The 14,995-nt window shown below is 45.2% G+C and overlaps 1 protein-coding gene across 1 annotated transcript; it reads right to left on the reverse strand.

The window, feature by feature from the left end:
• Positions 1–1,252: 1,252 nt before the first annotated feature.
• On the reverse strand, positions 1,253–14,933 carry rab11fip5b (RAB11 family interacting protein 5b (class I)). The gene is made up of 7 exons (XM_076292128.1): positions 13,965–14,933; positions 11,652–12,166; positions 10,252–10,894; positions 6,484–9,219; positions 4,245–4,392; positions 3,298–3,537; positions 1,253–2,641 (listed from the first exon to the last, which is right to left on the reverse strand). Exons 1-7 carry the CDS (start codon positions 14,342–14,344, stop codon positions 2,615–2,617), a joined length of 4,689 nt encoding a protein of 1,562 aa, XP_076148243.1. The 5' UTR covers positions 14,345–14,933; the 3' UTR covers positions 1,253–2,614.
• Between the last annotated feature and the right edge of the window lie 62 nt (positions 14,934–14,995).

Genomic DNA, 14,995 nt, shown 5'->3' on the forward strand with positions numbered 1-14,995 from the left:
CCACTACTATGTCACAATAGCACCAACTGTGCAAGCGGACTGGAATAGTAAGAATGCACACACACAATGCAGACACAGCTGTGTCCTCAGCTGTCCATATACATCTGTGAGGCGAATCAAGGCCAAAGTCTTTAGCAGGACAAGCAGAGGGAGGAGGGGGGATGTTTTCTGTTTGGATAGTGTTTGTTTTATACATATGTTCAAATGAATATAGGCTACTGTCCAAGAGGTAATCTTGTTGAAAGATGTAAAGATTTACAGTAAAGAAGATAAACATCCCAGTCATGTTTTGTTTGTATCATAATGGGCCTTCGAACATGCTACCCTGGGTATTGTGTATTAATGACTAGATCAATACAGCTCCATACGGGGCTGTTTTTGACAGGAGGACCCAGAATCTTAATGTAGCCTCTTGCTTTATTGACCTTCTAAAAGTAAATGGTAACACTAAAACAAGGGTCTACATTAAGATTTTTTGAGGAAAAGATCAGGCAGTCTAACGAGAGACCTGCCCCAATAAGCAGCATTGGACCATTAAACCACACAATGATCCAAAACATACAGCAAAACAAGGCAAGAAATGGTTAACCGAGAACAATATCAACATTTTGTGGCCCAGCCAGAGTCCAGACCTCAATCCATCAAATAACTGAGCACAAAGTCAGAGTGATGGCAAATAATCATTCCTGTCTCAAAACCTGGATTGCTGTTAAAAAGGTGCTGTCTAGAATCATTGTGGAGACATGAAGAGGCTTGGAAGATATTATATGAACCGTTTTGAGAGCTGTGAATGCAAATAAAGATGTTTCTATTTATTATTTTAAAAGGGTATGAATATTTTAGACATGCCATTTTCAAAATGTTAATAAAGATGAAAACACTTTTTTTTATTCCATGTTTCTCCCACATTGTCTTGCAACCTTTTGGCATGTGACAATGTGTACAATATTTGCCAGGGGTATGAATAATTTTGTTCTTAATTGTATATCCTCAAAAGTATCATAATGAATTCTTGGTAAAACAATTATCTTATAGAATCCAAGAAAACCCTATCTTGAACAAAATGTCTAAGGACTATGGGTAAAATTGGTGTCCTACAGAACCAAATGTTCCAAAGCATGAGATGGATGGAGTATACTGCCATCTTGTGGACAACTTTAAAACACACACCATGACAAGTGAGAGATACCTATAATATTTGCAATCATTTAACAGGACACCAAATCCTCAAAACTCAAACATATGCCTTTATTTTTAAATTTCATTTGTAACACAGCATCAACAAATAAATAAAGTAACAATAAAAATACACAAATTAATGACTTCCTTAATCTACAAAGCCATGTAACAAAATGGGTTATCTGCTCAAGTAGCAAGTTGACAGGGAGATCACAGTGCAGTGTAAAGTTTGCTTTTTGTTTGAATTAGACAAACAGGCTACTGATGGCATTGAAGTTGCCATCACATTGTGGATGACAGACAGACTAAGTACTGTGAAAACATAATATTAGTAAAGCTTTCTTCAACAGCACAAAGATTCGCCCTTGTTCAAACATTGTTGGACATTTACACTGGGAAAATAAGATTCCCCAATATTTGTGTTTGTATTACATTCCTCTACCTGAAATGTATAGCTAGAAAGTAGTGGTTGTGAGTCATTGTCATCCAACACCATCTGAGAAATTAGTCTCTGAGAAACCACCCTTAAACTTTAAAATGTAAAATATCCAGACTTTTATCCAACCTAAAACAACATAACTGAAGCCATTATAAAGGCATGGTAATTATTTGTAACACTATGACGCATGTATCTGCATTACATTGAAGCATATACTTAAGGATACAGATGCTGTACATTAAGGTGACATACATTACAGTTAGCAGCTTTTACTCTTATTGCATGTGAAGTTCATGGAGGACATGTGTATGTGCATTTATCTTAGTTTTTTTAATACTACAGAATCCAATGCATTTCCTAGCTTTATTCTAGGGAATGCATAGAAAGTGTAGGTTCTGATGCAACACCAAAAGCTGTGAGGACAACAAGTACAGCCAAGTATGTTGCAATATTGCATATATGATTTTCAAGACATTCCCTATTAATTTTTTTTTGCATACGTTTCAAAGCAATGAGCGTGCATTGGATATTACTGGGTTGTCATGGGAAGACAATTGATTGCCAAAGCAGTAGCTACTCGTGATATTCATTAAATGTTTTTCATTTTTTTCTGATTAAAGAATGCTCCTAGCTGCACAAACTATTGGCAGTTTGGTAACATTTAAAAGCTTATATTCCATGAATTCAAAGCTGAAGACTAACTATAATACAAACCAGTTATGAAACCTACTGGCAAAGCCTCTCCTTCTTAGTGCCAAGAGAACACCATAATATCCAACCTGAGTCTTTTAACACAGAAATACAACAGGAACTTTCATTTTTAAAGCTATTCCAACATAATATTACAACAAAGGAACACCTGTTTTTATTCAAAAGCTGTTTATGTTTTCAGGCCCGACAACAGTGCTTGTCTGTTACCCCTAATTTGATATGGAGAGGGCTAGTACATCAGATTAGTGTTTACACTGGGGGTTATTCTGGTGCCATTGACGTTTTCTAAGAATTTGGCTTTACTGGTGTTTTCTAAAAGGCAAGAAAAATACAGAGCTTGTGGTTAGACATATAATTTCTTTTGCATTTTGTCCAGACACAAATGGTAGTACCATTCCAGATTTTTCATATCGCAATATAAGAAATACAATATTCAATAGTATTCTAATAGTATTTTAAGGTTAAATACATAGTCATTTTAATATCATATTCAATATGTTGAGAAAGAACATCCTTTCTTAAGTATTCATCAATTTTGAATGTGGTTCAACCTTACAAAAAGCAGCTTCACTTGCCAATCAAGTGTATACTGACTTACCACCCCCTGAAAAAGCACTACTCGGTATCGGCTTTCCATATTTACAATATGCACTATATACAGAAAATATATTCAGCATAGTCCTATCAAAACTGCACAGAAGGATGCATGCTAGACTAGTCTCGCTTTTTGACGCTTTTGACGATTCTGACCATGGAGTGAGCTGACCTGGATGGGGGTTAGACTTTAATGGCTTTGAGGGGTCCCCAGTGCTTGTGGCGGTGAGACATTTCATATCTAACACTCGTTCACACACACACACACACACACACACACACACACACACACACACACACTCACACACACACACGCACGCATGCACACACACGCAGAAAGCGGGGAGCCTTCGTCAGTTGTAGCGGGAGCGTACCTGCAGCAGTGTGGGGGTCTGCTCCATGATGCGCACGAGGAGCTTGTCGATGTAGTCCTCCAGGTCGCGCACCTGCACCTTCATCTTCTTCAGCTCGGCGTCGCGCTTCTCCAACAGCGCCCCCTGCAGCTCTGCCTCCTCCCGCTGCCGCTCCACCTCCCCCTCCTGCTGCAGCAGCAGCGAGATCAGCTCCATGTTGGTCAGGTTCTGGTACTGGGCCCGCGCCTCCGACAGCCGGGCCTGGACCGGACAGAACAGAGAGAGGCAGAGACTGGTGATACAGTAGAGTGTCACTTCCATGCATATCCCCACATACACAGAAATACTGTATACACACACACACACACACACACAAACACACATACATAAACACACATGATGGAGAAAACAAGGAAGTCTCAAGTCTCCAAAAATATAATGGTTCTATGACAGAGAGTTTTTTGCAATGATCACCCTACCAGAATATCTATAGAGATAGATCTATAGAATATTCTATATTTAAAGTATATTGTCACGTCAGTTTTCTTTCATTACATTTTCAACTCTTCAACGGTTCAAAAATCTTCTGAGGGACCCTGCTTTGATAGCCATTTGAGAAGTTAAATTGCTTTCTGTGTTGAAAGCAGGTTTTTTACCTTCAAAAAAGGTAATCATCTTCAGAGGATCAAATATCTTAAACTTTCAAACAAAGGTTATTATAATGTTCAGACATCTTCTTCCTTTTCACAGGTCTAGAAAGTCTAGAAATATGGGTGAAAATCTTGAAAAAAGCTGGTAGTTTTGTCAACAATGCTAAAAACCCCCCACCAAGGGTCAAAGGTCAAATTCCCAACAAAAAGGCACACTTTTCTTAGGACACTATAGAGTCTAGAATACGTTTGGAACTTTATCTGGGAAAAGTGTGAGCAGCGTGGAGCCTGAGTAATAAAGGAGGAGTACCCCCCTACCTCTCTCTCAGCCACCTCTGCTGCAGTGGGTTGGGCAGCGCGGCCCGGGTGGATGGTGGACTTGAGCTTCTCCAGCACCGAGCGTCCCTCCGACTTCTTGTCTCCGGCCGGCGCCGCCGATGTGGTCAGGGGCTTCACCGGGTGGGGACTGGACAGCACGGACGGTCATGTAACAGCATCGGACACAGCGATTAGTACCAACATGCACTCTACTCACTGCTGTAACAGTTATCCAACTTAGTACTGAATTCAGCTACTACTATTGCTATGCTAAGCTTACATGGTTAAGTGGAAATTTAACTACCACACATTAAATTATTTCTCAAAAAGGACATATTGGGAGAAGTATTGAACTGGATGAGGAGTCTTTTCACTGTATGCAAAATGGACGATGCCTAGCTATTAGACACAAAGGCTTCTGGGCCCTACTCAGGTTAGTTTTCTGTTACCAAATCCAGACAATGCAAACACACATACTTGAAGAATGACTTGGCTGACTGGAATTCAGCATCACCTGACAGTCTCTGCAATTAAGTATCACTACTCTTATGACTAAGATCTATCGGCTACTGAAACTGTGTTTTAGCCCTTTATTTTTGATAGAGAATTGACCCTTTAGCACGTATGGTATCTATTATTGAGTTAAATGGTCCATGACTTGCATTGTAATGCTCACTTAAAGTCCTAATGAATGGATTTCGTACTTGATTAATACTTGTGAAATAACTGGAGTAAAACCAATGAGAACAGAGATCAGTTACCAGGCTACAGTTCCTCCTGTGCTGAGAGTGTGCATGAGGTGTGTTCAAAAAGCATTTCCTGGTTCTACACTCCTTTGACCTATATTTTATCTAAGTCTAATACTGCTGGGTTCCCACCCAACACTACATTGCAAAGATTTAGACATTAGTCATATCATTTAGCCAATCATTTTCAATTTAATTTAGTCAATCAGTGAATATTTTATCAGCGCTCTTGTTTTCAAGGGATCAAATCTGTCAGAATTAAACACGGTTTTATGATGGCTATGTCATTCCATTGTTTGGAGTCATTAATATTAGAAACATTGCGGTTGTAAATATTAGGCCTGTTATCCCTTCCAACACACAGGCTAAATGGTAGGCCCTGACTATACAGTATTACATGAGTACAAAGTAAGCTATACACTTATCACTAAATATAGTCAGTCACAGGCTACTCTGTTGTGAGAGCACCACAGTACTTAATTTGGCCAGTAGTTGGTTGTTTAGTTCTCGTTAAATTTCTCCGACCTCACCCCCTTATTGAACTGACTACACGCTGCCCCTGGAAGGGCTCGACCACCCATTTTAGGAAACACTGGGGTAAGCCAACATTTAATGGAAAGGGTTGATAATCTGTGTGATCTTTTCAAAGACCATATGTCAATGGAAAGCAAGGTACATTATTGTCATCACAAATGATGCAGGAAGAGATAACTGGTACATTATATAGTGTGGGAATTAGAGATACCAGAGTACACAAATATTTAATAACTAGTTGAAAATATCTTTTTTTACTATTGGCCAGTTACAGCGGCACCCTAACACTCTGCTTGTCGTGAGCACCGAATTGTGAGATTCCAGGAAATCTAGTGGGAAGGCAAATATCTGTTGGACGACGATACATCAAAATGTTAACATTTTTGTTGCTCAAATCCCTCTTATAAGCAGAGATTTACCACCAGTCTTGGTATTTTTTAAACACACCTCATCTCCTTCCTGACATCAAAGTATGGGGTACACCTGCCAAACTGAACATGAGACTAGAATGAAGGAAAACCAAAATAACATGACATTTAGAGGAACAAAACAAAACAAAGAAAGAAGAAAGCAAAAGAATGTGTACAAGCCATGCTCCGTCATAAACCCAGGCAGGGAAACAGGCAGAACCAAACAAAAACAAAAAACATGTGAAACCAAATCTGCTTGATGTGTGAAAATCAACAGAGGAAACCCAAATTCCAAATGTGAGAGTTGGAAGGAAAGTGGACCATCAGCAAAGCCAACCGTCACACTTTAGTAGACCCTCAGCCAGAGGGCTCTGTTTTCTGCCACACAAATTTCAATCAAAATCACACACCCCACAAAAAAGACCAGTCAAATCAGCTGACCAAATGAGAGGCATCGTTTTCATTCACGTGGGTGTGTTTCTCTTTTTGTTTTTGTTTGTCGTTTACAGATGAAGAGTGAATACACTCTGAGAAGCTGTGCGGTCTCACCTGCTCTCCGGATGGGGCAGGAGGCCGCTAGCTGGCTGTAACTCCCCTGGTGTAACATTGTGCCGTGCGTCAACCATGGGCTGGACAGTGCAGGAGGAACAGGAGGAAACGGTAGCGGTTGTGGAGGTGGAGGAGGAGGAGGAGGAGGAGCAGAAGGAGCAGGAGGTGAGGGGGGCCAGATTGTGGGCGCCTCCGGTTTTGGGTTGGCCATTTTGAGGAGGTGCATTGGGGTCAGGGTGGGAGTCAGGGTTGGGTTTGGCGTTAGTGGCGTTAGAGACTGGAGTGGGATGGGAGGAGGGGGAAGCGGCGTCATGCGGAGGTGACCCTGTGGGCCGGAGGGAGTGTGAGGGGCTCGGGGCCACCCTGGCATGCAAGTCCGCAAAACTCATATCCTGGGAGTTCTCCAAGTCGGACAACTCTGATTCATGAGTGTGGTGGCTGCCCTCACTATTCTCCAAATCTCCAGGTTGGGGTTCTCCATCAGTATGGCTACCTCCATCGAGGGCGTCAGCCACCACACCTGCGGGGTCTACCTCTGACCTAGTGTTATATGTGACTGACCAGTCAAACAGTGCGCTTTGTTGGTCTGAGTGTTGACTTGGTCTTTGATTGTTACTTTCCTGTTGCAGTTCTCGAGGAGAGAGCTCACCAGCAACACAGCCACCTTTGTTGCATAGAAAATCTGTGAATGAATCATTGTCCCTGGTTGAAAAACCCAGCAGGGATAAGTTCTTGATACAGTTTGTTGGGGTGGACGTCAACTCTTCCCCTCTCATCTCTGCACCAATGGCATTTCCAACTGCCTGTTTTTTGGGATTCAAAGGGTACTGTGGCTGTTCACAGTTAAAGGATGAGTGTCTCTCGTCTCCAAAGTCGAGTCTAATTTCCTCTTTAAATGAAGCATTCCCGTGGGTCTCGCAACCTCCTTTCTCCTCACAGGAGGATTGATAATGAGGTGAACGATCCCTCTGCTCATTACCCAATGAGTCAGCTTTGAGGACAAAGTGTTCAGACTCTTTCTTTGTTTCACACACTGAAAAAGACACCATTGTACTGGAAAGCATCTCCAATTCAGATTGTTTGAAGTCAGAGTTCATTGCTGTAGACTCTTGGGCAGACGCGGGGTTCCCTGATGAATGGACAGCAGAGAACATCTGATAAGTGGTCAACATCTTGTTGGCGTTCTGATCGTAAATCTCGAAAGTGTTAATAGTCATCTCAGATGGAGAACTGTCCGAGTCCACAAATGCAAAGTCGGAACTGTCTATGTTTTTGTTTGGATCTGGGGGTGAACCCACAAAAGAGCTTACACCATTGGTCACCTTGGGCTTGTCTGAGTGGTCGGCTGTGCAGTCAGGCCTCAGGCTAAGTTCACAAAGACTCTTACCTAAAGGCTCCATGTCTGTATGGGTAAATTTCTCTTGTGATTTGTCACTGTCATTGTTGCCACTGTTGATGAAGGCTGGAGATGTTAGAGGGTTATCATCATCATAAAGAGGGTTCTTGTCTAAAATATTTTCTGTTGCAAAGCCCAGGGCCATGTTCAGGACGTCTTTGCTAACGTCAAAATGAGAAGAATTAAGCGCGTTGTTCTTTCTCTCCATATTGCGTCTTTCTTGCGCATCTGGGCTGACCCTCTCTGATAAGTCCACCTTCCAGCCATGCTCGTCGCTTGTTAGTATTCTGTTGTTCATGTCACTGGACTCCGCGACCTCTGTTATTGCTGACGTGAGACACATATTCAAATGGTGGTGTGCTGGATCGGCATACAAATCCAAGAGTGAACTTTCTGCAGGGAGTGCGTCGCCAAGAGCCCAACTTTTGGTCTTTCTCTTGTGTCTTCGTTGTCGCGCGTGTTGACGAGAGGCCAGTTCTGTTTGAAGCATGAAACTGGCCTCCCTCTCCAAGGCCAGCTCTTCGGCTCTTTCCAGCCAACTCTCTGAGCCTCTCTCTCTGGACGGCGCTCTGAGGGGTCGACCAGGGGGCAGAGGGGGGACATCTGTCGCCTGCGAGAGTCCTTCTTGACCACCACTGCCTCTGATGTCAAGGAGAGGGTGAGTGACGTGGTCACCCAACATCGACGCATTTGAGGTCTGCCTTCTTGTTGTTGAATTACGTGCAGAGGGTGTTGTGCCATTTGGTGAATTCAGCCGGCTCGCGGCAAAGGCATCAAACGACTCATCCCATTCGGTGCTGATGTTCTCCGAAAGCGAGCGGTTGGTGGCCGAGTTGGGCAGGCTACTCGCCGTCGGCGGCGGCCCCGAGCTTCCGGGCAGCAGCACCGGGAGAGACCTCTGCCTGGCCATGCTCCTGGGCCTCTCCCTCTTAATGCTGGTCCTCTCCCGCAGAGTGCCACTGCGATGGGCAGGGCTAGGGAAGTGGGCCGCGAGGTGGGCCGCGTACTGGGAGGCAGGTGAGCCGGTGTAGCCGCCACCGGCAACCGGCGGAGACTTCAGAGCCTCCTCGGCTAAGAGCTCCTCGAAAAAGGGGTTGGTCTGCAGGCGCGAGAGGAAGGGGTTGGACGGGGAGATGGGGATGGAGGTGGGGGTGGGGGGCGATGGGGTGAAGGGGTTAGCGTGACAGCCATTGGCGGGGGACGGGGGAACGGGGGTGGGAACGGGGGTGGGATGGGTGGGAGGGGAGTGCTGAGACTGGGGCTGGGGCTGATCATGGAGAGGTGGGTGGAGGGGTGAGGGGGTATCTGGGCTGTTCTCTACCTTAGGAGAGACTTCCAGGCTGTGGAGGGAAGGCACAGTTAGAGCTATGCCGGCTAAGGCCAATCATCCAGCCAGAAATATATAGGGGTGAGTAACAGGGGGAATGAGGGCCACCTGATACTTCAACTAGGAGTGGCAAAGGAACTTACTCATCATTTTTTTTTATTCCAGGCAATCAGACAGTGTATGTGTGAGAAAGCTGGCGAAAATTAAGTCAAATCAAAATAATTCAGGGATACTGGGATGCATGAATAAAACTCTTGATGTTGCCATTCAAATCAATGAAGCGACAGTCCTTGACAATAATACTGTTCCCTTTCCACATACTAACACATTTTTGACGTACCTACAGTGCAGCACACCTATTTAATTATTAATTAACTCATTCTTAAATTTCAGTAAAGGCAGATCTTTAGCTGATTAACTGAAAACATCTAGTACTGAACTGTTAAAATATTTGGTATACTTCTGTGTTTCATTTCATCTATGAGATGCTGCATATCATCAAAATTCATACTATACATTCAACATAACAATGTGCAATATATGATTAATTACTATTTTCTGAAATTTTTCTGACAAGAAAAGGACACATGCTAACAAATGCTTGACATTTATGGGAACCACAAAATACCAGAATACCAGTGAAACTACCAACTGTTCTATTCAGTCAATTCAGCCTTTTTAAACCTTAGCTGTTGGGTGTCCCTGAAATAGGAGCACAAACCATAACAAACCAATCTAGAAGAGGGCAGAATGGGTCAGACCTTAACTGCTTTTTTTCCGTCCCATTTTAAGAGCATGCTAATTTTTCTCGTGATCCTGGCAAAGCATTACACAACTGGCCACTTAATCTCTCAGTCGCTTTGGGTAGATTGGTTTGTTTTGGTCTGCACATGACATTCATGTTGAGGAGGTCTCAAAAAAGACTTGCAGCAACCATAAAGATGGCATTGTGTTTCACAGCTCGTGTTCCCTGTCCATTTGTAAAACATCAACTTCCCCCAAGAGCTCTCGTATAGTATAACACTGCTGAGCAGACCTCACTCACCTTGGCTTGTTCTGGGACTCACCGGAGCCAAACCAGCCCCTGAGTCGACCTTCGTGAGCCGCACTGGCCGGGCCGTGGTCCGCCTTGGCCGGCAGCGAGTCACTCCTCCCGCTTGAGAACAGAGTCCTCCTCAGCTTCTTCCCTTTGTCTGACGTTTCGGCCGAAGCCCCCGCCGCACCGACCCCCGTTGCGGCCGCTGCGGCAGCCTGAGAAGAGCACTCGTCCGCAGGCGTCGCGCCCTGGCCGGTGGCCTGCTCCACGTCCTCCTTCTTGGTTTTGTCGAATGACCAGCGCCGGCCGTCGCTTGCGGCCAGCGCAGCCCTTTGGGGGTCGTCGGTGCGGCGCGTGAGGTTCTGCAGCGAGCGCGATAGCGGCGAGCACTTCTCCAGCAGCGCCCGTTTGGCCGGCAGCGCTCCGCCCGGGTTCGGGCCGACTTTGGGGCTGGCCGGCTCCGAGCCGTACACGTGGCTGCCGTTGATGCACAGCGAGGACTTGGACAGCGCCATGCTCTGGCCCTTGAGGGTCTCCACGGCGGGGCAGGGCCGCGGGACAGCGGAGGTGGAAGGGGTGGTGGTGATTTTGCTGGCCTCGTCGCTGTACGCACGCTTGTGGGTCATCACCTTAGGGTCATGAGGCGTGAACGCTGGGGATGGAGAGAGTAGAGTGAGAGAGTGATGGAGATGCTAGTTAAAGCCTAGGGAAGTGGCAGCTTTCTCAACGATTCTAATGGGAAGACAGAAATTCACAAGAATCTGATGCATAGCCTATTGTCAATAAAATTCCAGATATACACATGATATGAAATGCCTGACAAGATGTGAAGATATACACATGATATGAAATGCCTGACAAGATGTGAAGATATACACATGATATGAAATGCCTGACAAGATGTGAAATGCCTAGTGCTGTAGGTAGGGAATTTCCCACAGCAGCCAATCAACAACCAAGCCTATTTACCATCAAAAACAAATTCACCAACAAAGCAACCTTTGTGGGCAAAAAACATCACCAACAGAATAGCCTTCGAGAGCATTTCAATGGGGTTATTAAGCCGGCAAAATACATTATTGTGCACATTTACAGTGCTATGTTTTCAATTATGTGCAGCACTTCACGTTGCATTATACTGATATAAGCCTGAGGGAAGACAGCTGTCTCATACTAAATGGTTTAATGGGAGGAACAAGAACCGAATGTGTACCTTATCTTACAAAATGCACCATCATTGTGTACACTGACAGAGCTGTCTTTTAAGTGAAGCATTATGTGTAGCCTTTCACAAAAGTGCACTTCTCGGTAAGCTTTAGCAATATCACCCCTCTCCCCACACACACACACACATACACACACACACACACACACACATTGGTGGAAAATCAATAAGATTGGGCTCCAACCTTTTCCTCCTGCCTCTGTGTCTCCGCGGAAGGTGTCGGTCACCACTCTGCTGCTGTAGATGGGGGTGCTGGAGAGCTCCACTGGAGGGCAGAACGGCTCTCCTACCGACGACGCCAGGCTGCTGTCCGAGGCCAAGGACGAGCAGGACCTCGTGTCCGAGGACTTGCGCAGCTTCCCGAAGAAGTCCTTGACCTTGCTGCCCCTGCGCTCCCTCTCCTCCACTGGGGGCTCCTCCGGTTGCTCGTCCTCCGCTGGCTGCCCCTCGCCGAATGGCTGGCCAGCGGACCCCGAGAGGGCGGCGTAGCGGCCGGGCACGATGGCCGAGGAGGACTCCACGTCACGCTTCTTGCCCGTGACCCGGTCCTTGAGCTTGCCGAAAGCTGAGCGGCGCTTGTCCTTGACGGACAGGTCGTACATGCTGGCCGTCAGGTTGTTACGGGTGAACTGGACTGTCACCTGTAAGTCCCCGCGCTCTTTCTCTGGCCTGCCGACCTTCGAGTGGAGCTTAAACCATCTAGACACGGCAGGGAGAGATGGTTATGAGATATAGTATTGTACTCTGCATACCATTAACTAACACTGTGAAGTACTCTTACTGTAAGTGAATGTAAAGCTAAATAAACCACATTCAGTTTTATTCACTATCTCAATGATTTGATTTCATGTTTATGCTTAAGGGAAAGCAATGCATCTTGGGAATTTCAAAATGGTATAAAAAAATAAAGCTTGCTGAAAGCGTGCAGCCACAAGATGAGGTAGATTAATTGGACTTCACAGAAATCATGCGTTATCAAGGTTGCTCTTTTGTCTTGGTCTTCCAGTCCTGAAAGTATTCCCTGTATTCTCCTTTTTCTGTGCCCAACACCTTATGTGCTGGCCAGACACACATGTGCTGGGGCCAAAGCAAATGCCTTCCTTTACTGTGCCTGTCTCGTGCAGTGGAGAGAGAGAGAGAGAGAAAGGGAGAGAGAGAGAGAAAGAGAGAGGGGGAGAGAGAGAGGGGGGGGGGGAGGCGGACCTCAGAATTGAAGCCAGATGTGCAGCATTGTCTTTCCCCTGAACCCTCTGGATTGGTGACTTGATACAACTTACGCAGTCTGGACATTTTCCCCCCACGAGTAACTCCACGTGTTAGACTGTCACAGTAGGCCCATTCCTCGCAACGCTTGGCTGCCTGGCTCAAAATGCACACTCCATACAATATTTCCCATGTTGAAGAAAGTCAGGACAGTGTGTCCTGCCAGAACTATCGCTTCAGGAATAGATACTGTATGTTGCCATTAACAGTTAACTACTGAATCAGTGCTAATGATAAGTATATAAGATATGACGCCATCCCTCCACAAATCCTACACTACAGATATATTTTCTTTTCTTGTTTAGCATTATTTAGCAATCAGCTATGAATCCTTCATCTTTAGGCATACTATGCATAATATCTTTAGGCCTTTCAGTTGGTTTAGAAGATGTTCATATCGTGACAGTAACTTGAATCTTTTTTAGTTGGCTGGCCTGTGTTTGTTTTTTAAATGAACCAGAGGGCCTGCTTGCTTCATCTCAGAGTGCTCTCTAAATGCCTGAGATGTACACTGATGAGGAAAATAGATGACTTGGTTTAAACCTCACCCCACTAACCACCACAGTAAAAAAAGAAAGAAAGCAAAAACCATCCTCAATTATGTAAGCAATGTGAGCATTTTCACAAGTGTGGGGGACTATAACCATGAGGAAAGGAATCTTCTAGAGAGTCATCGCAGCACTGGAGCACTGTAGCTTAGTTGAGTGTCTGTCTGCTGTAACAGTCCTGACAGTGCCTGGCACTGCACAGTGTGCTGCCCAAACAAATGCGTTACTGCTGAGGCTGGCATCTCAGCCGGACATGCTATGCCATCTAAGGAATGTAGTGGGTGATATCTCAAATGCCTTAACATAGCATGCTGTAATACAGCCTGATATTTTACACTGTCTGCTGTAACACATGAGTAGGCCATAGTAGAAGTCCACATCAGACGTGTAATATAGGTGTAATATAGGTGTTATTTTCTGATTTGGGATAATCTACTGGGATGCAAAGCATCAATGGTTCTTGAAATTTCCTTCTAACCTAGTAATGAACCCTATGCGCTATACTAATTCTAACACCACAGTCTCAACAACAGCAATTCTTAGGCCATCTTCAAACTCAGGTCCACGATATAAATTAATTTCAGGTGGTCCATTTTCTGTGAACAATCAAACGGTTTCCTGGAAGATGAAGGCCTAACGTTAAACATTCATCCCATGACCCACTACCAATTATAATTTAAACTTACTCATTTCTCGGACACATTCCATCTTGAAAGACCTTGTCCAGAGGGACAATAGTTTGACCAAGGAACACGTCAAGTCCGATTAGCACTCGATGCATCACTGTGAGGACCAAGTTGCTGCTCCCCGGGGGATAGGCACTCGTTCCAGCCAACTCCAATAACCCGGGCAGAAGTTCGAAAGTACATTCTTCATTCCACTCCGGTTCCGCTGCCTTCTCCACCAAACCGGTGGTGTATTTCTCTTTCCCCAGCTGAATGATGGTGTACACATAGCGGCTGCCGTGCTTGCCCTTCGTTCTTAGTCCCCTTGCCCGAAGGACAGTCACATTTACATGCGTGGGAACCCATCTCTGGTCGTCGTCGTCCAGGCTTATCAAAGGCATCCTGAAATGTTTGCTATGACATAAACGGGATGCCTGCAGTAGGAGAGGACAACAGAGGGGAACCTTCCTTCTCTCACTCCGCTGTTTTTTCCAGGAATTGTCTAACGGTCTTGACAATTGCGCATTCGGTTCGCTGGTGTATGTGCCCTCGCCCTTGCGTCTGTCCGGCCCAGCTCACTTACTGTGTTTGCTCGTTCAGGCAAGCTCAAAATCTCTGCATAATCCCCAAACGCATACGATAAAATCCGGAGTAATATCCGTCATTGGATATTAAAATGCGCATTCGTTTATCTTTGATGCCACAATACCTCCAGCGGACAAAAACAACTTCCTCACGCGTGCTTCCACTTCAGGCCCACAAACTGTTTACTCTCTCAATCTCTTCACAGATTTTGATAACTCATTGTGATGACGGCCCGCCCACTGTAACAATTGCGGCCCGCGTGCCAGATATCTGCCGAACTAAAGAGCAGGCTTCACTTTCACAGCGTCATGCGCAACGTTTTCGTTTCATGTATGTAGGCTATATGATGATGCTGCCGTCGTTAACGACGATGCTAGAAAATAAACGTTGGTGGAACGAACACCGTGCTTCATCACAGACGCACCATTTAGTAATGCGGTCCTATGCGGTGACAGCCGCTGCTGGCC

The sequence above is a fragment of the Alosa pseudoharengus genome, unplaced genomic scaffold (genome assembly GCF_046254945.1).
Source record: "Alosa pseudoharengus isolate Yale_2024_CS ecotype anadromous, Long Island Sound unplaced genomic scaffold, YU_APseudo_1.1 YU_APseudo_1.1_scf_19, whole genome shotgun sequence".
Taxonomy (NCBI): domain Eukaryota; kingdom Metazoa; phylum Chordata; class Actinopteri; order Clupeiformes; family Clupeidae; genus Alosa; species Alosa pseudoharengus.